Source organism: Aulonocara stuartgranti, assembly GCF_965226115.1.
Source record: "Aulonocara stuartgranti genome assembly, chromosome: 15".
Lineage (NCBI taxonomy): Eukaryota > Metazoa > Chordata > Actinopteri > Cichliformes > Cichlidae > Aulonocara > Aulonocara stuartgranti.
The window spans coordinates 32,227,846-32,254,759 of NC_138951.1; the positions used below are offsets into that span (position 1 = coordinate 32,227,846).

Below are 26,914 nucleotides of genomic sequence, written 5' to 3' on the forward strand. Positions count from 1 at the left end.
TAACTTCACTTCCCAGACTTTTTGACAGCTCACTGAGAGCTTGTGAGAACTTTTTTGTTGTCAGCTGCAGGTTTTGTGCACAGGTGGAAAGAAAGTCAAGACAACGTAAAAGTCACGACCGCAACTGAAAAGTGACTGAAAGATTCTTGTATTCTTTTGTGGCTGGGGAGACTGGCATCCACTGCCTATTCCATTGCGGAATAGTGAAACAGTTATTTGGTAAGGTGCATACTAGACCACTGTATTCTGTTTGAATAAGAAAATAAGCCATGGAACTACCGGAACACAAATTTTCCTAGAGACAAGCCACTTGAAGTGTCCTGAAAAGAAATAAATGGGGAAATGGAATTTGTTCTAATATGTCCCCCCTTAACCCCCATATTCACTGACCATAAACTGTATTAGAGTTGGACATGACTTCTAGATCCACATTTATGAAACTTGACATGAAACAAGAAATTTTTCTAAGTAAACGGTTTGCTTTTTTGTTTACAGTCTCATTGCCAGTTTGTAATGTAATGTTATATATATATATATATTTGTGTATTTGTGTATATATATATAGATATGAGCTCATTAATGCGTTAGCGCTGTGCAGCCCCTTGCACAGGCGTTCCGCGTTAACTCGCTAACGGAGATTTGCCGTGTTAATAAGGTTATGGTATTAACGTCATTTTAACGAGATTAACGCTGACAGCACTAGTACATACTCAAGTACAGATAGCTGAAAATTCCACTTAGGTACAGTAACAAACTATTTGGACTTCCCACTTCTGTTCACCGTCGTTATCAGACATATCTGTGTCCTGTACAGGATTACTTTTATGGATGTCTGAATTGATGGTGGACAATTCATATAAATAATCTTTGTGTGGTTCAGACTACATTAAGTAAACTTCACACTGAGGGATGCAAGGCAGTGATTTAGGGAGCACTTGATTTACTTTTGCTTTTCATTCCATTGGCGAAGCACACGTTTTCAGTATTGGTTGATCGTGTTCGTTTATTATGAGAAGCCAAAATCATGATTGCGATTAAAATTTGATCAGTTGTGCTGCTCTAATAAGCGTGAAGTCTCCTCGGTTTCCCCTCCCACCCCAAGGTCATGATGTTGATCTGTCACAGTTTGTGGGACTAGAGCAAGCGCGATATGCAGCTACTTAATGCAAGCTTGTTAGTGTTGTGAAACATTGCTCATATGTAGTAGCAATAATCCTATGGGATTAAAAAAGCTTTTTAAATTTTATCCTTGGTAAAGAAAACAAATAAAACACATCTTTAAAACACACTTGACTGGTTATACATTCATTGGTTAGGGTCTTTCTCAGTTTTTATAAAGGTGCATGGTCTCATCAAAAGGACTACAGTATCACAAAATTTGCCTGTAAGGATTTTGATATAGTATGGCTTGCAATTTATCAAAATAGCTGGGGCCCCTTTGCATAAGCAGTCTCTCCTGCACATAAGGCTGATGTAGATGGGACAAAGGACAGTGTCCATGCCTTTGAAAGGCAAAGACAGAGAAGCTGGGGGCAGATCTGTGCCCAGTTCAGCTGGGCAACCTGAGAGCTGGCTTTGTTTCCACAAGCAGCCGATCACTCAGCGCAGTTTTGGTTGAAAGCTGTTCGAATGTTCAGGGTAGAGGGCAGTCTGGGAATATTCAGCTCTTCTTAGACTTTGCAACCTTTTAGTAGCATGAATGGCTTTAACATGACACTTGATGATAAATCACAGTTATAAATTTGATTAAAACAAACTTTTAAATTGCTTTAAAAGCATGAAAACACACCCACATATAGTGTCTGTCTCTGTTCTTAGAAGTCATCAATCATAATGAATTGGCCGTTTTCATAAGATAACATAAAATGTAAAAGAAAAGTTGCTCAGGAGGTCAGCCATTGAAAAGATCAGCTCGTTCTGTGCGCTGTTGCACATGAGCAATTGGTTCAGAAATGACTCTTTCTGGACAAATATACTTGGCATGCATTTTTGTTGAGCACAAAGTGACACGCCCAGCTGTAAGGATTCGTGCGCTGCCGTCTGGTTCCCTTAACATCCTGTCATTTGGTTTTTGTCTGAGCATAAAGAAGACATCAAGTGAGCTCATAGCAGACAGTTGAGTGATAGAACAGCTCATCCCGATGACAGACACAAAAAGCCAGTCCCTAAAACTGTAGTCAACTGCTAAGTAGGCCTTTGTGCAATCTTATTTTTTTCTTTCTCCCACATGCTGTCTGGCTGGAGGCCTGTGTAGAGTGTCTGGCCCGGGGGTTACTCATCATGAGTGTAGCTGCCAGCATCAGGCCGTCCCCTTGATTACAGGGCTGCTGCTGACTCGGTTGGGTGTTCCAGTCTTATCCCTTTATCACCAGGTGCATTTATGCAGGCTTTGCACCACTTGGTTTCCTTTAGATGCACTTGCTTGACTGAAACTGCGTGTGCAGGCAAATAAGTTTTGCATTTTCCACGTAAGGTTGTTGCCAGCATCCAGTGTCTGGTTGCTCACACAGAATTAGATGGCGCTACACAGACACGGCAGATGTAGACTGGATTACGTTAACATTAAATGCACCTACTGGCATATTAAATGTGGCATCTATGCAGAAATAACTTCAGACACAAGGTAGTTCTAAAATAGAGACGTCAGTGACACGGGCATCAGGAGTCACTGCATCGTTAGAAATGTCAGTTTCTACTAATTTGTTATCATTTAGGATCTACTTTTTTTTTTTTTACCCTCAAGGCTTTTCAATAATTCTGCTCCACATTGACTGGCTAATTCAAATATATTCCATATCCTTGTGAGCACAGTGTGTGAAATGGAATACATACTTTGGAGGGTTGCATATATGGATCAATATGTATATGTGTACTCACTAGCTGGGCTCACATCCTCGTTTTAGGTTTGACAGATAAAGGCGAATGCCTTAAGCATGAATTGAGCTGCGGTTTGGGGAAGGCCTCGGAGGGGATTGGCGCCGGGTCCTGGGCCTGGCAGATCCCCATGTAGTAATGAAAAGGGAAGAAGTGTAAGAATTGCAAAAAGGGAGGGAGGGTGGAGCCCAAAAACGAGAAGGAACAGCTTGTAGACCTGGGAGTCATATATACATAAGAACCGGAAATTCAGATCATCTCCAACATATTGATCATATATGTATACATCAGTATCTATCAAATAATCTAAGCCCTATTTTCACCTTCACATGAAAAAAGAACTGAGAAATAAGCTGCAGAGCTCCGCAGCTTTTACATAGTTTGTGTTGTTTTAAGAACCTAAAGCTCTGTTTTTGTGTTTTTCCAATCTGTACTGAAATATTCAACCATTTGCTATTATTATTACTACTACTATTATTATTTTCTCTCCTTGCAATACAAACCTTAGCTTATCAGCAAGACCTGACAACAGCAGTGCTTGTCGTACTTCACTTCGCACCATCATTGGCGACTTGGCAGTTACTGTACTTTGATACCCTTTAACACTGTCTTTAACAAAACATCTATGGGCAGTCCAGCTTGGCTTTGCATTACTGTTTCTCCTCGTATTGCTTCACCTCTCTCTCTCTGCTTTGTGGATTGGGTGAGCAATGGCAGTTTCATCTTTTTCAAAGCTGGAACCAGTGGTTAGATTTTTGGGAGGGGTGCGCATAGTCACATTTGGGACAGTGTGGGATGAGCAGCTGATCCCAGATGAGGACTTGATGCCTGTCGTGCTCCTGCCTTTTAAATTAAGAGCAAAAAGCCTGAAAATGTAAACTAAAAGCATCAATATTTCATGTTTACTGAACAACACTTAATAATTTAGAAAGATAAGTCTCAAAGCTAGATATGTCATAGTTACTTGGTTGACAACAAAAAAACATTCAATTAAATGGAAATGTGCAGACACATTCCCTTTATATCCACACTGTAATATATGGTATCATTGAGATATTCAAAGAAAATATGAGACATTTGTATAAGCTTGATTACAGAGCTTGAGCTGAGGCGTTGGTGGAGTTAAAGAATTTAGGATTTGCCTATTTTTTCTATTTGTCCTGGTTGTTTTTTGGGTTTTTTTCTCACAATGAAGGTGATCCCCTTTGAATGACATGCATTAGCACTCATGTAGATTTGTTCCACTTGCTGTGTGGCACATTGTTTTTCTGTACTCTTGCAAAATGAAATATCCAAACAGAAGTCCAGTGCTGAAATACCCAGTCATAAACTATGCATCTGTCACTTCATCTCGTGGAGTGCTGAACTTAAGGTTCTTGCACCAGGGGAGCACACATACACCCTCCATCGCTGTCCATAACAGGGGAGCAGGATCATTTTCACTTCTATTGCGCTGCATGCTAATTTAATTGTGTGGTGTCTTGAGGAACTGCAGACCTGGACTAGCTCCACTGGCAATCAGCAGTGTGTAGGGTGAGAGAGCGCCATATAAAAATTACAGAGGTGGCTGGAGGGGCCTTGGATGTGATTTCCCTCAGATGGTGCCTGTCCAAGACTGTGATTAAAGAGCACATGAGCACTGATTAATATGATCATTTTCCTAATGACAGATGTATTTCTATAATAGATGGATGTTTATGGTGCCAGCCCTGAGCGATCATATGTCCCCCCCATTTTGCAAAACAGCAGCTGTGGGTCTAATTTGAAATTTTAATATTTCTCATTCTGGATGCCAAACATTTGGTTTATTTGTAGATGATAAGGAAATGAAAGCAGCGTTAGGAGCAGCTGCCTCTGTGTGAAACCACTGATAAGTGTGACTATAGGGGTTGCAACCTCAAAATAATAGCACAGCCTCAGGATTCTGACCCGGTGAGTGCCATCAGTCCACAGCACCACTTTTTTTTGTAATTTATCTCACTTATCAATTCCTGTGGAGCTCAGATGTCCAATCAGGCTTTCAGATTGGAGCGCAGGGCCCTCAGGCTGTGCTTTGACATTTAAGCAAGGCAAAGAGGTGGAAGGCCGTTTGGCTGCTTAGCAGCTCCAGTAAGCATCCAGATTCACCACGCTGTCTTTTTCCCTCAGCAGCCTTTGTTTCATTAAGATAAATTATAAAAATACTGCGTATGCTAACGTGGATTTCTGTTTAGCCTGGTCATGTATTTGAAAAGACATGCCTTCCAGCCGCTTGTAGCAGAAAGGTCAGCGAGGCAGCGGAAAAGCAAAGCCAAGCTTGTACATTATAACGAGTACCAGTGCTTTCATTTCTCATCTGGCCTGTGCCTGTTTGTTTTACCGTATATTCTCACTGACAGTCCATGTACTGGGCTGGAGTTAGATAGCATCATTATAACACAGCTTACCAGCAAAAAGGGATTTAGACAAGCGTGGCATATTTTCATGACTTCATCAGGCTGTCTGGGCAATGAATTCTGCTGATCTCAGGAAATTCAACAATTAAGAATGAGAATATCAGGCTCTACATCACGCAGCCAGGCAGTTCCTGGGGATTTGTACTGATTAAGTGGTTTCAGATGGAAACAAAACTCTGAGCGTTTCCTTCTGTTTTTGACCGTGTCGTGTCTTTCCAGCATCCTCCGAGAAACAAGCCTGCGTATCTTGAGTGTTCGTTTGCATCCTAACACTCCTCGCCACCTCACGTTACGTCACATTACATCCAGCACACACATGCGAGCCTGTTGTGTAATGTCACGATAATTGCAATTGCCAAAATAAGTCAACAAACATTCGTATTTGGCAGCCGGGGACAGTTATTACAAACGACCGGTCCCTGTGATTCTCATGTGAGCGGCTAAGGATTTGAAATCAAGCAGCACAGTTTTATGCCTGTGGTAAATACATGGTTTTGGCACAATCAAGCTGCAGTACACATTTAGTTTATGTTCCATGTCAGTGTTCTCTGAGTCACACTGCCGTTTTCTTTCTTTCCAGCTAATCGTTATGGCTTTCTAAACATGACCTGATTTCTGTGAGGCAGAGGAGGAAATTACTGTTCACACCTGGCATTATTAAAACAAGTCTTGATTTGATTGCATGCGATCATATCTGCTTCACTGCCTATATTTTATATAGGAACTTATGGGGAAAAAGAAAGGAAATGCACACTTGTAGTTGCAGAGAGGATTGCTTTGGCTTTGCTAAATCTGGTCATATGTGTCCCTGAGAATTTGGCCTCAGCCTTTGAATCTGAATTAGTCCAGTGAGATTACAGCTATGAGGCATGAGAGGAGAGGTTTCTGACTCACTGGTTTGTTTTTCACTTTGAACTTTATTTTCTGCCACTGCCACTCGAAGTACCGTTTGAAGTTTTCTTGACCCTCATGTAAACACCAGAAACAAGCTGAGGCTACTTCCACTTTGACAATCAAAACCTGTCATCTTTACAGAGTTTAAAGCTCTGTTTATAGTTAGCTGTTTAATAGCTATATTAATTATATTATTATATTATACATACATACATACATACATACATACAGGGAGTGCAGAATTGTTAGGCAAATGAGTATTTTGTCCACATCATCCTCTTCATGCATGTTGTCTTACTCCAAGCTGTATAGGCTCGAAAGCCTACTACCAATTAAGCATATTAGGTGATGTGCATCTCTGTAATGAGAAGGGGGTGTGGTCTAATGACATCAACACCCTATATCAGATGTGCATAATTATTAGGCGACGTCCTTTCCTTTGGCAAAATGGGTCAAAAGAAGGACTTGACAGGCTCAGAAAAGTCAAAAATAGTGAGATATCTTGCAGAGGGATGCAGCAGTCTCAAAATTGCAAAGCTTCTGAAGCGTGATCATCGAACAATCAAGCGTTTCATTCAAAATAGTCAACAGGGTCGCAAGAAGCATGTGGAAAAACCAAGGCGCAAAATAACTGCCCATGAACTGAGAAAAGTCAAGCGTGCAGCTGCCAAGATGCCACTTGCCACCAGTTTGGCCATATTTCAGAGCTGCAACATCACTGGAGTGCCCAAAAGCACAAGGTGTGCAATACTCAGAGACATGGCCAAGGTAAGAAAGGCTGAAAGACGACCACCACTGAACAAGACACACAAGCTGAAACGTCAAGACTGGGCCAAGAAATATCTCAAGACTGATTTTCTAAGGTTTTATGGACTGATGAAATGAGAGTGAGTCTTGATGGGCCAGATGGATGGGCCCGTGGCTGGATTGGTAAAGGGCAGAGAGCTCCAGTCCGACTCAGACGCCAGCAAGGTGGAGGTGGAGTACTGGTTTGGGCTGGTATCATCAAAGATGAGCTTGTGTGGGATGGAGTCAAGCTCAACTCCCAGTCCTACTGCCAGTTTCTGGAAGACACCTTCTTCAAGCAGTGGTACAGGAAGAAGTCTGCATCCTTCAAGAAACATGATTTTCATGCAGGACAATGCTCCATCACACGCGTCCAAGTACTCCACAGCGTGGCTGGCAAGAAAGGGTATAAAAGAAGAAAAACTAATGACATGGCCACCTTGTTCACCTGATCTGAACCCCATTGAGAACCTGTGGTCCATCATCAAATGTGAGATTTACAAGGAGGGAAAACAGTACACCTCTCTGAACAGTGTCTGGGAGGCTGTGGTTGCTGCTGCACGCAATGTTGATGGTGAACAGATCAAAACACTGACAGAATCCATGGATGGCAGGCTTTTGAGTGTCCTTGCAAAGAAAGGTGGCTATATTGGTCACTGATTTGTTCTTGTTTTGTTTTTGAATGTCAGAAATGTATATTTGTGAATGTGGAGATGTTATATTGTTTCACTGGTAAAAATAAATAATTGAAATGGGTATATATTTGTTTTTTGTTAAGTTGCCTAATAATTATGCACAGTAATAGTCACCTGCACACACAGATATCCCCCTAAAATAGCTAAAACTAAAAACAAACTAAGAACTACTTCCAAAAACATTCAGCTTTGATATTAATGAGTTTTTTGGGTTCATTGAGAACATGGTTGTTGTTCAATAATAAAATTATTCCTCAAAAATACAACTTGCCTAATAATTCTGCACTCCCTGTGTGTGTGTGTGTGTGTGTGTGTGTGTGTGTGTGTGTGTGTGTGTGTGTGTGTGTGTGTGTGTATATATATATATATATATATACACACACGTGTGTGTGTGTGTGTGTGTGTGTGTGTGTGTGTGTGTGTGTGTGTGTGTATTGTGAACAGTGCAGATTCCATTATGTATTGACTTTTACCACCAAAATGTAGTCAAACCACTGAGGATGGCAGGACTTGTCGTTTTTTAGCTGTAATTATCAGGCCCATGCATCATATTAAATAACAGTCTCATTATTAGTAGCTAAGGTTTTTTTAGACTTAAATATTGATTGGGTTCTGGCTGTAATGCAAAATATTCTTTTAAAACAATGATCTTATCTAGTCTTATTTACAGTACGATTTAAGCCCAGTGTGTATGTGGGCTTGTAAAAGGATCACACCATGTGGCTAAGTTTGCCATTTCACCATTGCAAATGTACGCTCATGCAAATTCCATACACAACACACTGGAGTGAAAATGACACTATTTTTGCCTTGCATGAGCAAAAATAAATATGGCTCTTGCAAACCGGATTCTAGCTGACTTGAAGAAATCATCAAGTGCTGTGAGCTGCTGATGATAGGCTGCCAGCCTTGCTCCCTAATTTGGACACTGACACAGGGAAGCTGAGTGCTTCTTCAATAAGCAGGGTCCCTGCTGGTTTAACAATTATGTAACAAAGCTGACCAATGATTTCTGCATCTGTTACACTACTGAATGGCATTTTGATATTATATGAGAGTGAGCAGCATGAAACTCCACTGTGGGTAAAAATGAACTCCCTGTCAGGAGGCACTGGAGGGGTAATCATGCACAGTGTGCCTTGTGTGTGCATGTCAGTGTAGCATGAATGCAATTTCCCCCACTGACCTTCCACTGCAATTCCGATTCTTGGCTTCACAGCAGCACATAGGGCTATACTTAAGCTGTTAGGGGTGTGTGATGCACTCAGTGACTCACACACTTAAAAAAAAAAAGAAAGAAAAATGCTTGAGTGCAGAGAGAATTCAAGGAGGGATTCTATTAAGTGAATAACTTCTCATTTAAAACAAAAGTGCTCACTTGATGGTCAAACACACCCAACATCATTTCACATCAGCTCTGTCTGTTACTTTTAAGAAAAAACATAGCTGTGAATATGATAGTGGCTCCTTGAACTGGGAAATAATTGTGCAGGTCAATATCACGATGGTTACTGGGACTATCAGCAGGGAATTCATCTGATGTTCCCATTGCTAATAATCCCTCTCTGTCAGAGCTGTCAGAGCCTAGGTCTCTTTCACATCAGGCCAAACTAACTGCTTTCAAACGGAGCATCCTTTGACCTCCCAGCATGGTCACTAAAAGGTGTCCCTACTTCAGCCAGCATTGTTATGCAGGGAACACTCCGTCCTCTTTAAAAGTGCTTTCAAACGCATTCGATTGAAGGGTACATTTTTACACCTTACCATCTGCAGTGAATAGGAATGATTGGACCATCAACATGTTCCCGAAATATTATGGTTAGCCAGTGATGAGTAACCATGCTGCAACTTTAATTATGTCAGACCAAAATCCAGATGATCGATGATAGGGAGCCGAAATTAGGATAATGAGATGGAATAAAAGATTCCAGTTACCATTTAACCTTTAAACATCAATAAGGTGCTCAGCAGTGTGATTTGATTTAGATGCTGATGATTTCATTTGTTTTTTGTGGGCTTTTTTGGCATACCATTCATTCAACTTGAGTTTCTGAAGTTATTGTTGGCACTACCTCTAAACCACATTATTCTCCCCTAAATCTGTAGAGTATTCTAACTCCACCACTATGTGGTTTATCTGTGGTCTTGTGTATGCTAAGCAGTTGCAAAAAACAGAAACAGGAAAATCATCTGATAAGTTAGTCTATGGAGAAGTGACTTGGCAGCAGCTGGTGAAACTGACTCCTATGGTGGACCAGAGGTGGTGCTGTCCACGCCACACCAGGGACTGCGTCTGCAGTGAGTTTTGTTGTAAGATGGAGGCGCTGTAGAAAGTACTACAGCAGGGCAAGTCTGTAGGCAGTTGCAACATTACAACATTGGGCAGCTGACGATGTCATCAGCTGGGGTCGCATGAAATTAGGCAAAATTCAAATTGTGAACTTTTCTCAGGGAGAGGCAGACATTGTCCACCAGGAGAGGACACAGCCAGGAGCAAGTGGCAGAAGGCTGATGGAAAAACAGATCGGCAGAAATTGGGGCCCTCTTTCAGTGACCCGCGTACTATTCTCAATCGATGCAACCATTTTTTGTGCAGCCAGATGCCAGATTTAACCAAGAAGACAACTTGACCAGAAGGTTTAGCTCTGACCTTCAAGGAGAATTCCACTATATTTTTAAAAAAGGCTCCTATCTCATTCTAACTAGTATGTTGACATCTGGTAAAAACTAACTTACCCACAGATATTCATAAACAGCTAACTGTTTATAGGGATCAGATTGATCTTAGTTTGTTTAGTTACAAACAGACAAAATAACACATGAAGACCTATGAGTTGTACTGAGTGATATGTTGAAGACTGTTAGTTAAGTACAGAGGGGAAAAAGTCAGACAAGTCAACCAATCAAATACTTAAGATTTGTCTAAAAAGTCCAAATTAAGAATAGACTGAGAATAGACTGATGGAGAGTCCATATAAATTGGCTTTGGTTGTAAGTTTGTAAAAATAAGAATGTCATACTAACATCAGAATAACATTCCTTCAGCTGAGCTTAGCACTGACAGGCTGTTTCTGATGAGCTTACTCTTTGGACTTTAAGTCCAACTTAACTTTTTCAAGTTGCTGCATTAAAAAAATCAGTGGAGATCAATGTTGTCCCTACTGCTGATAAAAAAGAATTCGACTCAGGGAAGGGACATATAAATGAAAAGAGAATGCATCCCCTCCAGCCAATCACACCTCAGATTATATATCACTATTCTCTGACACAGCCTACAAACAATATTCAATAAATGTGTGATTTGAGCTCAGCATTGTGATGACTTTGGCCACAGTAAAGCAATAGCTAGAGCCAACATTTATCTTAATGTGCAGTAATCCGATTTCAGATTAATGATTTGTATCAATAACAAGTAATCGACATATTTCTGATAATTTGCAAACATCAGCTCTTAAAAGCTGGTTTCTCTTTATCTGCTAATGTGTAACGGCACTCGCTTTTATCTCTGTTACGGGAGTCACAACATAAAGTAGAGTTAATCTTGATTATGTCATACCTCGTTAGTGTCGAACCAAACTGTGTCTGGTTATTTGTTCCCAGGCTGCTGACGATGAAGTGTTAAAAAGCCTTTGGTGTAATAACAAGGCTGCCCTGTAAATATTTGTTTCTGCAGTGATGAAAAGGGAGACTGAATAGACCCACATATTGTGTTAAAGGCATCAGTTACTGCCAATGTGTGAAACACTTGACATGCTGGAGAATAGAGTCAGCTGAACTGTACTTTAAAGTATATGTCACATTGATTCCTAAGATTTCAAGGATGAAAAAATAACTTTACCCATGTGTAAATGCTTTTATTTAGCATTAGTTGGTGCACAAAGTTAAAAAAAAAAAGTCCATCCATCCGCTTATCCTTTTCAGGGTCACGGGGGGCGCTGGAGCCTATCCCAGCTGTCATAGGGCGAAAGGCGGGGTACACCCTGGACAGGTCGCCAGTCTGTCGCAGGGCTAACACACAGAGACAGACAACCATTCACACTCACATTCACACCTAGTGACAATTTGGATTTTCCAATTAACCTATCCCCACAAGCTCATGTCTTTGGACGGTGGGAGGAAGCCGGAGTACCCGGAGGAAACCCACGCAAACACGGGGAGAACATGCAAACTCCACACAGAAAGACCCCGGCCTGATGGCGGAATTGAACTCAGGACCTTCTTGCTGTGAGGCAACAGTGCTAACCACCGTGCCACCGTGCTGCCCTGTCTTCTGTGGAATCAGGAAAATACTTTTTCCCTTCAGACAACATTAGAATATCCAGTTAAAAAAAAAAGAAAAACCTGCTGTAAACTTTTAAACACCAACAATCTCTTGCATTTCAACACAGATGGTGCCGTAGGCGTTAAGATACACAAGCACATCTTGAAAATGGCAGTAATTAATATATGAGTTTTTAGGATTGCTATGGTCCATGAGGCAAGCATAGAGGCAGATAAAGACGCTTATGTAATGAACTACCTCCACTCTGCTCTTTGCATCAGATTCAAAGTTAGATAGTGGAATGAAAGAAGAGGATATTAGAAATGCAATGTCTAATGTATTCATAAGATGATTCAAATTCAGAGCATGGTGGTGACTGGCTTCTGGTTCAGTTACCTTCTCAGAAGGTGTTCAGGGTCACTAACACATTTTCTAATATTGCAAAATAAATGCACAAATGCTTTTCAAAATGGTCTCTTTAAGACTGGCATGACAATTATACAATTTTCCACTGTGCTAAGCAGCACAGGTAGGCTAAAAGTGTGAGAGTGGCTGGCTGGTTTGAGTCTCCATGACATCAAGTCAGTCATTAATGGCTGTCACACAGTGCCGCCTGACTGATTCGCGGGGGAGGCAGACAGAGCCCGAGGAACATGTTTTTTTCCTTTAGAATTAACGTTCAACTGTGGTCTGGATTCATATCCCTGAGAAATGCAGAATGACTTCTTTTATCATTCAGAAAATCACCCTGGTGGAATGATTACCTTTAGCCCATGGAACATCACATTTGCTAATACTGTTCACTGATCTCATGATCTCTCAGGAAACATAAGGCCCCAGCTCTCTGTCACCCATGAAAGGGTAAAGGAGGAGGTGGGCTTGACCTGAGCAATTGCTAATACATCCACAGGCCAACAGGGCTAAATGGGGCAGATCTAGTGCCTGAGCTCACATCACATACTGGAGGGAGAAGAAGCTGTGAGGGAAAGTAGCTCATCATGCTTTATGTTAACTTTGTAGATCAGGCAGTATTACTGCCTTTGCATGAGAATAACAGCTCTCATACAAGTACACAGTTGAAGAAGAGAAGAATGCTTTGTCTCTCAGCAAGAACTGTATATTTTAAAAACTTAAGCACATGTTTGATATTTTGGTTACATATTACATATTTTGTACCCTCGGACAAGAGCCTGGTTTGCATAACCAAAACCATTATAAAGCTGCATAAGGAAAAGTGCATTTTAGAGAATATCCCTTTAGAAGAGGGAAAGTAAATAACATCTGATATTAAGAGAGGCCCAGTCTATCCTTGGAACAAATCTGAGTTTTGCACACGGTTGAACTATCCCAGGGGTCGACAACCTTCAACATCAAAAGAGCCATTTTAGCTCCTCCTACCAAACGATGGACGAAAAAGATCCACACAAATGGGTGTTGATGATGGATGTAACTAGGACAGGAATTAATGCGCAGAGTGTATGTATTAATAAGGTCATTTGTGGTTAACCCTAACCCGAGTCACATGTGACTCTTTATAGGTGATATCCTTTGCAGGCAACCAATTAGATCCAGCTTGTCACCATTTTCCTGACCTTTCCTGACCTTTTGACATTTCATAAGTCCAACCAACTTGTAGAATACGAGTGAAGAAACTCTGCAATAGCACATCTGTTTGGCCCTTTCAAGTGAAGTTGTGTAATAAACACTGGGAATTAAGGGATTCCAATTTATTTTTAGTTTACCTCAAAAGGATATCTCAGGATATTCAAAGCACAGAGTTTAAACATTTAAGACACCCGGTCTCTGTGGTGTAACTAGTGTATCATGGGAGTTATTAGGTCTGACGTCTTTGGACAGAGGTTTAGGGAATAACAACCTTTTAACATTCTTTTCAAAAGAATAACATTCTTTTGCCTCTCCAATTTTTATCACTGTAGAGTGATGGATGTATTATCATCCAACAAAAAGTTTTCTCTATATTTGGAAGCCATACAGCAGCATGCCACCTGCAATACAGTCATGGATCATTGCTCATTTTCCAGTTTATTTCTCCAAATTGCATTTTTTCTTTGTTATTGATTGCATTTAAACATAAAAGTAAAACAAAAGTCACAGATAGTGTTACATTTCAAAATATCATAGAAAGAAATAAGCGCTATTAGAGGCACTTGAAATATGTCAAAAATAAAGACTTAAAACACTTGGGGATGAATCAAACAGGCAAGAAACATAGTTTTAGACCTATACACCTGAACCAGAATTGGAATGGGGGGAGAGAAAGCAGCCAAGGCAGCAGTAACTGCTTGTTGTGACTTGTAAGAGAGAGCTCAGTCATCCCTTTGACTGGCTAACTGTGCTGAGAAAAGACACATTGTTTCTCTGTTTTGGGTGGATTATGAGGGAACATGTCACAACAGCAAGGTCTCGGGTGTTTGCTGTCTTGTGCATTACTGTTAGGAGCGCTGATGAGGCCTAATGAGGTTTTAATCCACCAAGAGTCATTAGTGGCAGGTCATCTTAAAACAATCTAAGGTCAGACTGTATTAAAGGTAGAGAGGTTCAACTCCCATGGGGTCACTGAGCATGACAGAGACACTTAGCAGCTTCTGTTTGTTCACAGGAAGAGACTGTCTCTACTGGGTTGACGCATTTTTTACATATTACAAACAGCCAAAAGGCAAGGCAGTTGTTGTTTTTCGTTACATTTGTACATAAATAAAAAATTAAGTCAATAAGTACATTTCAGTTTGTATCTTTGTTCTTCATTCATACACTTTTCCTTCATTTCAAAGCTTGTTGCTGATCTAAAGACCAGGCAAAGAAATCCAACCACAGCTTTTGACAGGTGGCTTTTACCTTACAGTTCAAATCTTCCCCAGGGCAGCTTTCTCAAACTTGAAAAGATGTGTTAATTAATATGTTTTGCCCCTAGAGGAGTGTGAGTCATCAAGATTTTACCGTATGTTTACAGAAAGGATTTTGGGGCTGTTTAGAGTGCAGATTTGCAGAAAGCATATTTTTTGAAAGCATCATCTCCTCCGGGTGAAGCTTGCTAATCCAAAAAGCTTGCCCTCTTTTTTCCTCACTGGGGTCTTTATGAAAAGTGCTGTAAAATTACGGTGATTATAATCAAAATGATGATAATGATGTACTGTAAAGGTAATGGAAGCTGTAGGAGAAGCTGCAAACACAGCTGCTGAGCTAGAAGACGTTCGGCGTTACAGAAAACTTTGTTCAAAAGCTGATTCTACTGCAGTTTAATACCAGACAAGGAAAAGGTGAAGTGGTCAGCGTGTGTTGATACATCTTGCACAGCATATTTTACCCATCAACAGATCTAATGAAATGACGGTTCCAAAACCTGACCCAAACCCTTTCGGTTTTTTATGCTACATTTCAGCTGACTGGTTTGAGCTATGGTTTTATGAATTTTAAACCTGAAGGACAATAGCTGTAGATGAGGCCACAGCATTACTATATAGAAAGAGCAGGAGTACAGCAAATACACGGCCCAAAAGTTAGCTTAAAATCTGTCTACATATGTGTGTATCATTTATCCTTTGTTACTGGCATGAACAACTGAAAAAATCTCTGTGCACTGTTTAGCAAAACTAAATGTAGCAGCAGTAAGTGACAGCCAGACACTTAAAATAAGTCATGCAAAGAGCCCGAGATAATTGGTGTGCATATGACTGGTGTCAGGAGGTTACAGGTACACCCCTCTCCCTCTGAGAGGCTTTCTGAACAGCTCTGTCATGAGGGATAGTAAGTGTCTGCTTGTTCCACTAGAAATGTTGGGAGTAATTGAACTAAACTGTCATTCACAAGCTACAAATCGTGGTTTTCTCCTGGCTGGAATAATGCCACCTTCTGCTGTTGGTGGTGTAATTGAAATTTTGATCATGAGGTGTAAACATTTAGAAGCGTCCATGTGAATATTCATCATGTACAGAGGGCCTGCGAGTGTTGGTGGAGGAGCTGGTGCGGCTCATTTGCGGCTGGCCTTATGCCTGTGCATGCTGAGAGGGTTTGCCCTGCACTTATTGACATGTTCTTCTCTAAACAGCTCCGTCCCAGGTCAGCGAGGTCATCAAAGAGAGAGTGCAGCAGCACAGCGTCCACCTCTCCTGGCAGGAGCCCCAGCAACCCAACGGTGTCATCACAGAATATGAGATCAAATATTATGAAAAAGTAAGTTTGCGCTACATTTGTTTGTCTGTGTCTCTTCCCGAAGCACCATTTCTTTTTTTTGCCCACTCCAACTCATTTTGCATTCTGTTTGCACGTGGCTGTGAGTGGAATGCACAAGATTCTGCAAGTACCTTCTTTGTCTCATAATTGCAATAATGAATGAGATGCTCATAAGATTTTAATCAGGCTATAGTCCTTCACAGCCACCCCCACACACATGTTAGCACACGCGCAATCCATGGCTGCTGCTCTGCTAGAATTAGTAATCTGTTACTGTTATCTCCTTTCCCGTTCTGCATAGATTATGCTACTGTTTCACTGTGTTTCAAGTCTGAGCGCATCAGCTTTTTGCTGCGAGGTTTAACAAAGCGAATTTAACCCAGCAAATCAAAGGCAGAGTAGCAGAGCGCTGATGTCAGTCCTGCTGGCCGCAGTCTCTTGTGTACACTGACGAATTAGTCTTCTGTGTCACGTACTATGGCTGTGGTCTGCCCAGCTGTAAAAGTGGAAAGTTGGAAGAAATGACCGCACCCGTAACAGAGCCTGGCATTCCATTTGGGCTTTTGCTGAGCAAAACATTTACAGATCAACAGCAAAGCACACAGCGCGTGCAGCCTGTGAATCCAAATGTATTCCTTGATGGAAAAGATATTTTCAGATGCCTTTATGTTCTCCTCGAGGCATGCTGCCTAATGGTAGATAATGATTTCAGTTAGAACTTTTTGTCTTCTAGAATCTACAATCAGAAAAATGTGATGTTCACCATTTTCGTGACATAAATTCTGAAAGTCGTAACAAAGGCCAGGCTAAAACTACAGTGATATAACTCAGTCACTGATTATTCTTATTAATAAGCTTCATTTGCCTTAACTTTGTCATTTTAAAAAGTTGTGACTCACGTAAATTTGAATGTAAATGTCATCAGCAGTAATGTGAAAGCATTTCAAAATGCTAATAAAGACAACTTATACTATATAAAATGGGTAAAATTACCTTTTTTTTTCCTGTGCAGGATCAGAAGGACCGGATTTACTCTACTGTGAGGTCAAAGTCCACATCAGCTACGGTGAACAACCTAAAGCCCAGCACAGCCTATGTGTTCCAGATTAGGGCTTTCACAGAAGCAGGATATGGCACCTTTGGGCCTAGACTAGAGATAACCACCAAGGAAGAGGCCACAGGTAGGGCTTAGTGTTTCTGTCACCATGCTTTACAGTTTTATGCATTGTTGTAATAATCATTGCAAGTAGAAATAAAGCCTGTCCTCTATAACTTCCTTAGATTTCACCATATTCCTGAAGTATTAATGCTGACCATATTTCACTTTTTGCGATACTCAAGTGTAGCAATTTAGAGTACCTGACTTTAAAACTTAGAATAAAACTTTCTGGCAGTTGATAACTTTTTTTTCTAGTTGGTAAGACTGCCCATTGCTTAATCAAGTCATCACAAGGACTAACACTCCAAGGCAGTGAATCTTTATAGAGTCTATGACCTAATTTATGTAAGCGGCCTAGTCATGGTCTTGTCCTGGTATTTTATGTACTGAAACAAATATAATGCTTGGACTTTTTTCCTGCCTGGGTCCCCAATCTTTGTTTATGATTGTTTATGTCGTAGTTAGTTAGTTAGTACATTAATCGGGGGGTGCACATCACGTTAAGTTGTGGTGGAGTTTGCGATTATGATAAAGCTATGGTGAAGTTTTCACCCTGAAGGATAAATCCTCACTATAAGACTACACCAATATTTTGGAGACAAGTAAACATGACTTTTTTCCTTTTGGAAACAATTTAAATCATAGGTGTCAAACTCTGGCCCGCGGGCCAAATTTGGCCCACAGACTAATTACATTTGGCCCATGAAGCCGTGAAAACGTGTTTGAGTCCATAAGAAAAGATTCATTCTTATATCTGGAGGAATAAATATATTTCAATAAATATTAATGTTAGCCTGCGACTTTGTTCCAGTTTTGAATTTTGGCCCACTGTGTATTTGAGTTTGACACCCCTGATTTAAATAGTTGGTGATGTTTGTATCACTGGCTATTTTTCCCTGATTGCCAAGAGTTGGAAGAGCAATTATACAATAAAAAACACAAAAACTACATATTCTGATAGCATAGATTTAGCTTTAGGGCCCTCACCAATGAGGACTCTCATCTTCTCTGTGTTACTTTAGCAACATTTATAGGGTGATATAAGAATGTGATAAATGGCAATTAGGTTTGCACAATTTATTACTTTATTTTAGATCAAAATGAACCACATAGGGTGCCACAGTAGCTCACCTGGTTGATTAGGTGACCTACATACCAACAATTACTGCAGAGGCCTGGGTTTAAGCATGTGTCAGTCACCCACATTCTTTCTCTGTCAGCCCTCCTTTCCTGTATAACAAAGGTAAAAAAAAATCAAATATTAAAAATAATTAATTAATAAATTTACACTTAATTGTGGTTAAGCATCGATCCATGTGGGCGGAAGCAGTATGTGGTTTAGTTAGGCGCAGCAGTATGACTCCAGTTTAACTGATGCTGGGCCACAGCAGTGCACTAACTGTAAACAAAAGATAGATTTTCAGTCTGAAGTGAAGGCGCTACGGAAGTGTGTGAAACCTGCATTCTCTCTAACGGCCAGCAGGGGGCAACTCCTGTCTTTTTGTTTTGGTAATGTTATACAGATTGTATGGAATTCTATAGTAAAAATGACCCCCAAGCACCCTTTAATCTCTAGTTTCATGGTGAGTTTATGATTTTCTCTGATTAAGTCTGAGATCCCTATTAGAGTCAAAAAAGATGTTTTGGGTGTGTCGAACAAACCTATTTCAAAACACCTAATGACGAAAATATTCAGCGTGAGCTTTATAAGATGGGACTCTGTGGCTGTAACACAGTTTTCCCCACTCAAATATTTAGGCACAACTTGTTAATATTTCCTTCTACTGTAGTAATAGCCCAGGGAAATTAGTTGCTTTCAAGCAATGCAAACACAAATTGCTTTGACTTTATGCTGACAACACATCGTGGGAAAAATCGCTAAGCACAAGGACAAACTGCTGTAGTGTCGAGAGGATAAACACATTACATTAGCTCAGCCCTGAGTTTTAAAGTGTGTTATTGAAAGTCTGGCGTTATACAATTTTGTGAAAGACATACACGAGGTAAGGTCGCAATCCCTTCTGTTGACATAGAAACATTGCCGGGTTACTGTTAATGCCCTTTTTTTTTTTTGTGATATTTGTAAATTTGCTATAATATTAAAGAACAAATGATATGCTTTTTAAACAGCAGCAGCAATAGTTTGGAAGTTATTAGCGGTTATGAATTTGAATAAATCTTTAATGAAGGAGTTGTTACGGAATAACACAATAAATGGATATTGGATCTTTAACGTGTTTTCCGAAATTAAGCAGGCACACTGCTCTTTCTGTAACTGCCAAAGGGATTTTCTTGGCAACCCAAAATGTTGGAGTATGTAAATATTTATTTTATTTTTTTTAGCATTAATAAAGCTTGAATTGTTTCTTCTTCTTTTTTTTCCTTTTTGTTTTCTTTTTTTTAAAAAGTACCCAAAAACAAAGTTTCAGTTTTTTCCGCATTTAATCCTCTGCTTGCATTAATTTCTCTTTAGTTTTGAGATCTACCATCCAGCCTGTTCACCCAAAATTACACCCTTGCCCATTTTACATCCAACATTTCTGCATAAAAGGACACGTTAATTACTCATAACCACATGCCGAGTGTGTCCTGTATCAAGGTTAGAAGTTTGCAGTCTAGGCATGGTTGTGATAATGTCCTTGACCGAGACAGTGAACCACAGCTTCCAGAGGAAAACCTGCAAGTGTGTAATATGACAGTAAAATTCTTCTCCAAATAGATGATTGCTAATATTGATTTTTGATTGGACAAAAGGCACATGACAGATTTTTTTATAGCTTCCACTTTTTTCCTGATACTGCATTTCTCAGTATTTACACAGTGCGGACCCACTTGATCTGAAATGCACAAGTATCCTCTTTTTACGATTGCACTCACCAGTTTGTCAGTGCAAACTGTCTGAGCACAGTGAGAGCTGTGCATGGGAAACAATTCAACCTGAATGTGTCTTTGTTTGAGATGAAGGGCATCGCTGTCGCCGTCTGGGACTATTAAGCCCACTTTCTGAAACAGTAGAGCCGTGTGTATAAGGACAGCTCAAAAATAGAAACGTCCCTCTTCCACTCTCTCAGAGGTTAGGAAAAGGGTGGGGGGTGGGGCACGTTATCAATCTCCATGCTACTCAATGGGCTCAATTACCAAATGTCCTGCAGATTGTAGTCTGATGTGCTGAAGTTCACTCAAAGTGTTTCCGTTTTTCTTTGGTGTGTGTGTCCATTTCATCAGCTGCAATCGTCTCTAGTGAGCAGAACCCCGTCATCATCATTGCAGTGGTGGCCGTGGCGGGGACCATCATACTGGTGTTCATGGTGTTTGGCTTCATCATCGGGAGAAGGTACGCTCTCGCGGGCCCCATTGACTCTCCGCTCCTGTGAGTCTGCGCTTGTCAATTAGCTTTTCTGTCACTCACAAGACCTCCACGCCAGTGGAGTCGTCACTCACTCACGCACGCACACACAGTGCACACGCATACACACACATCCACCCGTCATCTTGTGGCATGCTGTGCTAATGGGCTATGAGGCATCATTTTTCTTTTTTTTCCACTCTAAACAAAATTTAAGCTATTTTTTGCAGTACCATTATGAAACAAGCACTCAACAATGAGAAAGCTTTGGCTCTGCATTCCTGTGTGTGAGTGTATGAAAAATCCTGAGGGCAAAATGAAGTATGGTGCTGATGTTTTTTTCCACCATCACAAAGCACCCAGTCCACTGTCATTATCACCATTCCCTCACACATTTTATCTGTTTTCATCTATACAAGTGGAATTTCATCCATGATTCATGATGGATTCATCAGAATCGGAGCATTCTAATCCAAGGTGGGCTTTTTGTGTCAAAAAAAAAGTGGCTCAGCGCTCACAGGTAGAATCAGCATGATTTTACATGACATTAATAAAGTGAGCTCTGACTGTGGTAACATCACCCTTTCTGTGTGCATCACATTAGTGATGCAAATGAATTAAACCGTTAAATGATATTCATGAGAGCATCCCCCATTGCTTGCAAAACTAAAGGTTTCTTTTTAAAATATTTTTTTAATTATTATAACTTTGTTGGTCATACTATTAAGTACTAATGAAGTTAGTTAGTTCATACATCTTCAGTCGAGTCATATGTCATTATTTTAACTATATACAATATATGAAAACATACCGATGAGTAAGTCACATTGTTAGAAATATGTGTTTTACAAGATACAGAGCATAATTATTTTTTCCTTTTGCTTGTATAAGAAAAAGCATAAAAAATAAAATAAATACATAAATAATCGCTGCTTCAGGTCACTGTATAAAACACCATCTTCAGAGTTGTGTCTTTGCCACATGCTACCTAAAATATCATTATAGAGTTGTTGCAATTAATGAATTATTTAAATTTTGAACTATTTGAGGAGCAGATAGTAACATAGGTCCCTACCTCCAAGTCTCTGAAACTTGATTTAAAAGGTACCAATGTTTATGTGTTGGAGCTGTAACTGTTGTTTTGGAAATTGTGTTGATTTTTTTAGTAGTTGCCTGAAATGCAGCCTGACCGCTAGGCCTAAGAGGTTTGCTGTTAAATGCTAATTCAGTTCAATTCAATTCAATTTTATTTATACAGCGCCAAATCACAACAACAGTCGCCTCAAGCGATCATATGACCCCCAATGAGCAAGCCCTTTGGCGGCAGTGGGAAGGAAAAACTCCCTTTTAACAGGAAGAAACCTCCGGCAGAACCAGGCTCAGAGAGGGGCAGCTATCTGCCGTGCCCAGTTAGGGAGAGAGAAGGAAGGCAGGATAAAAGACATGATGTGGATGTGGAATGTTAAGTAGTGAAGTCTCCACAGGATTCTGCTGAACATGGCATGTGCACAACATAAATTGGTACTTTTACTTTGGGATGTTCTGTGTAAGCTCCTTCAATATCTCTTGTCTCAAAAAAGCAACAAACAATACAAGCTTTATGAGACTGCTAAGGCTCAGAATATCCCATCAACATATGTCCTACTATGTATGTGTGACAAATAATTTCCACTTAAACCTACTCACAACATACATAACGTGAATAAGACCATCTAACACCATTTCTGAGTAGCATACTCCATTTCTGGATAAAGCATGTCAAAAAGATCAGAAGTCTTCCTTGAATTTGGAGACGGACGAACCAAAATACTTCACTTTAGACAGAAAAAAATTCTCGAATCTTAAAACATGTAGTAGAAACAAAGGAGACATGCTTTGCTACATACGTGAGCATTTTCATCCACAGTAAGTGCATGTCCATCATTTGTGGCTTATTTAATCTTCCTATGTCATTCACCTTTTTTCACAAAGACCAGCCTTGTCCAGCAAATCACTTGCTTAAGGGAACCTTCAACACGTTAATATTGCAAGACGTGTTGAAAAGTACTTTACAGTGCATGTATTATTGGATATCTTACATGATTAGATGCTTGAGCTACTTTTCCTAGTTGAGGCTGTTGGGTTCACAGCTCCTGCTGCTCAGCTGGGTTTCTTGAGGGATTTGTCTTGCATTAAAATTCTTGTAAATTAGGGCATTTATTTCCTCTGCACAATCAGTTGATTCTGCTGCTCTCTTCGTCTTCCGCTTGTACAGGCACTGCGGGTACAGCAAAGCTGATCAGGAGGGAGATGAGGAGCTCTACTTCCAGTGTGAGTGCCTGCATTCCTTATCCGCAAACACACTTACAGCACCTGTATGTAGATGGTATACACACACGCATGTACAAATATTGCATCGATGTCTAGGCCTTAAAATCTTTTAGCACTTCGAGGCATGTCTGTTTCATCCCAACTCATCTATCAAGCAAAATCTGTTGCTGATTTGCCAGACTCAGCCTGTTGAGATAAAGAAGTCAGGGGCCAAAAACACATGAATCTGACAGCTGCCAGGCAGGGATAAAAGGACTGACAAGCATACAAAAGGGAGTCCTTTAAAAATGTAACCATAAGGCAGGTGGTTTTAGTGGTTGACAGGGTTTTTGGTGTGCACACAGTTGTAGCTGCTGCTTTTATCATTTAGGTATTTTTTTTAAAACTGATACACCACCCCTAATAATAACCCTGGAGCTCCAGCTGCAGACAGCTTTCCCAAGTGGAACCATAATGATCTGCGCTGTAGGCAAACTGCTGATTTGGAAACAAAGGGTCAGGGGTGTCACTAAGTGCATTGCTAGAGCAGAAGCAGTTCTAGGTTGGCTACTGCTAAGTATCTGATAGATCCACCTGAACAGATCACAGCTCAACCCAACCTGCCAGGGGAAAAAGCACTGGGAGAAAATACAAACAATGCTAGATTTGGGCTTAATGGACAAGATCTGTGCAATATCAAATGACGGGAGACTTCCAGGGTGACAGAGAAGCTAGATAGCACATAAATCCAACATGTAGACCCAATTTGTCTGCCATGAAGAGGCGAGGAAGTCATGATAAGACATCTCCTATCAGATCCCAGACGTCTTGGATGGACGAAGCAATTATCCGAGCAAGTCGAGGGAAATCTCAGCTGCTGGTGTCCCCTTGCCGGAGCACAATGCTTTAGCTGTATTTACACTGGTGCATTGAATAGACTGCTTTTCAGAGAATAATTGTCTCTCCGATTGAATGTGCTCGTTGTGCTGTTGTGTTGTTTTTGACCAGAGTCTTATAGCTGTAGTGTCTCATTAAATTTTTTAAGTTGACAGGTTATGTTGTTATCAGCATAAATTTCAAATACACACTGTAACAACCCCCAAACGTGGTCTGTTAACCTAATAGTGCATAATATTGTAATTTACTGTTAATTTGGAGAGCTGTTTGAAATAGTAACCCCCTCCCTGCCCCCGTCCTCTCCCTAACCTTGTTTTGTTTGATTTATTTCCAACAAACTGTTTTTGGTCTTACGTAATGGATATTCATGAACCGTTCCCTTATCACTGATGTTGGGAATTGCACAGAGTTAATTTTAAGACGTTCCCAAATGCCTAGGGTGCCAGAGTCTAACAAAAGTAGCAAACCTGTCTCAAAATCTCATTTAGCTTCATTCATTTCTTATGATGGAAAATGTTTCATTTGCATCAGTTCTTTACCATCTCATCTTTCCTTGATGTTCTTTTCTATTGTCTTTTTCAAAGCATGTCATTGTGCATTGTCAAATCAAAAAAAAATTGATCGACTGATTTTCCAGCCTAGAGACAAGTTGTCAGGGTAGCAGCAAAAATTCATTAAGACTGTTATAGGGAGAGACTATGTAAGCAAAAGGTGATGAGCATTTTAAAAATATATATATTTCAACAATTTTCATACTGTTAGAAGATCTCTACAGGTGGGCAGACTCATTCCAGAATATTAATACGTCTTTGTATGTCTATTTTTGGTTTGGGTGACCTTTATATGGTATAGTTGCATTTGAAATGGGAACTTTATATGAAATTAGGCAGCTCATAGCAAGCTAGTTTGAAACAACACATTATATGTAGTTTGATTTGACCTACTTGAAGACCCAGATATTTATTTCAAGTGGTCCAGTTTCAGTAACTTACCTAAGTATATTCTTTAAGTCCTGGTGGTAAGGGTTTAGATTTGGGATATCATCCAAGTTCCTTAATCACCTGACGTACCTCTAAACCGAAGTACTTCTCTAAAAAATTGTTTAATAAATTTACCACAAAAACAAATTTATTTACATTTGTTTACAAAACATCCTTTACATTTCTAACATATGGTTTGGTAAGTTTACTGTTACTCTAATTATCAATGATGGCCCTAATCCCAAATCCTTAACTTGTGTTAGAATATGCAGTTTTTGGCCTTTAAGGGTGTTTAGGGATTAGGGCTATAATAGAGATATGTAGTGCTAAATCTAGACCTCAGTTTTAAATCCATTTGGTCGTGGGTAAAGTCAATAAGATGTCGTTCAAAAATTTACAAAATTGAGATCCATCATAATTAAAGATTAAACGTTTTAACATGGATATCAGCATTAGGACTGTGATAGGTCTAAACAGAAGTGTCAGCAGCTAATAAGACCGACTTTAACAGACTTCAGTTAGTCCAGAGTAAGGCAGCCAGATTAGTGTTAGGATGTTCATGCTATACCAGTATTGGATCAAATGCATAATAAACTTTTTTTGCTTCCAGTACAAGCTAAATTACACTACGGCTTACTTTTATTTATAAAGAAAGCAACACTGTTAAACACACCACATTTTTTCTCTGCTCAGCTGCAGTATCCAGATGAAATATATGATTTTTAACAAAAGCGCAATATAGTAATTCCTCAAGCCAAAAGTAACGTTTTGAAAAACTGTGATATTTAGAGCATCTTTTACGTGGAATAAACTGGCTTATGCAATTAGAGAACAAGCTACTATTCCTAATGTAAAAAAATAAAATTATTGTAAATATTGTAAGAGGCCAGTGTTGTGACCTGTTTTTTATTCTTGTGTATTGTGCCTAATATCAATAACATTGTAACATATATTTTTACAATTACAAAACCTCACTGTGGCTGTAAGAGCCAAATGATGTGGATATTTTTTTAATCTACTTTTTTACTGTGTAATGCTGTATTAGATCATACTTCATCGCTTGGGCCCCAGAAAGACCACTATTGTGGAAGCTAATGGGGTTCCTTATAAATAAAATAAATACATAAATAAACACCTTTGCTTATCAGTCTGAAAATTATACAGTCCAAAATAAAGACACTTAAATTTCTTTGATAAATTCCTGAACCCTGAAAACCAATGTCATTTAGCAACTGCAGAACTTCAAAAATGGGTCAAAAAATTCAAATACATGCAAAACCCCCCAAAACAAAACGTGCTCACTGTTGGCTATAAAGCTTATTGTTATGAGCAAACTGATGGGAGATTTAAGAGTGGGATAGCCCCGCACCCACTCAATCACACATAAAAATACCCCGCTATCCATAGAATGATATCATGGATAGAAAAGCACCGAGTTGAATACAGCCGGTCTCTGCAAAGAGGTGAAATGTAACCAACAACCTCATAAAAAGCACAACGCACAGGTTACTCAAATCTTAGCTTCCCTTTTTTGACACCAGCCGCTGACTGCTCAGCAATTCCCTCTGACTCACTGGCCTTACCAATCGTTTGCCTGTCAAGCACCCGCTGGTGCGCAGTGTGCATATTTAATCATTAACAGTAATCCTCTTACCTTTCTACAGTTAAATTTCCAGGCACCAAAACCTACATTGACCCCGAAACCTACGAGGACCCGAACAGGGCTGTCCATCAATTTGCCAAGGAGCTGGATGCCTCTTGCATTAAAATCGAGCGGGTTATTGGAGCAGGTGAGCCCATCCCATGTCTCTCAGCTCTTTGTGTTTAGTCAGTCGGTGCTCTCGTATATCACACTGACAACCAAATATTTACACCTTGAATGGGGACACAGCTTTATGCATCGTGTATTGATGGAGCAATTGCAAAGAGGGGAAAAAAGTTCATTGCAATTAATGTGTGGGCTACATTTGGTAGAGGCAATCACAGCGCTACCCACAGCTGAAAAATTGCTGCCACATGGGTTTTACAGAGGCGGTCAATGACAGTATCTATGCATCTCTAGCATGTCTTATTATAGGTGTGGGCTGCATTCCCCTGAGTATAACAA

At 40.1% G+C, this 26,914-nt stretch overlaps 2 protein-coding genes across 5 annotated transcripts in view; both read left to right on the forward strand.

Moving 5' to 3' along the window:
- LOC309689155 (uncharacterized protein) overlaps positions 1–26,914 on the forward strand; it is a 318,224-nt gene that overhangs the window by 160,546 nt on the left and 130,764 nt on the right. The gene's annotated exons all lie outside the window — the stretch shown is intronic.
- epha7 (eph receptor A7) overlaps positions 1–26,914 on the forward strand; it is an 84,710-nt gene that overhangs the window by 46,647 nt on the left and 11,149 nt on the right. For 2 of the 3 annotated variants that reach the window (XM_082505286.1, XM_082505288.1), the window contains exons 6-10: positions 16,012–16,136; positions 17,149–17,317; positions 20,521–20,665; positions 22,896–22,951; positions 26,472–26,597. In XM_082505286.1, coding sequence (XP_082361412.1) covers positions 16,012–16,136; positions 17,149–17,317; positions 20,521–20,665; positions 22,896–22,951; positions 26,472–26,597 — 621 coding nt within the window. The remainder of the gene's footprint in view (positions 1–16,011; positions 16,137–17,148; positions 17,318–20,520; positions 20,666–22,895; positions 22,952–26,471; positions 26,598–26,914) is intronic. The other variant, XM_082505287.1, reaches the window with a different exon arrangement.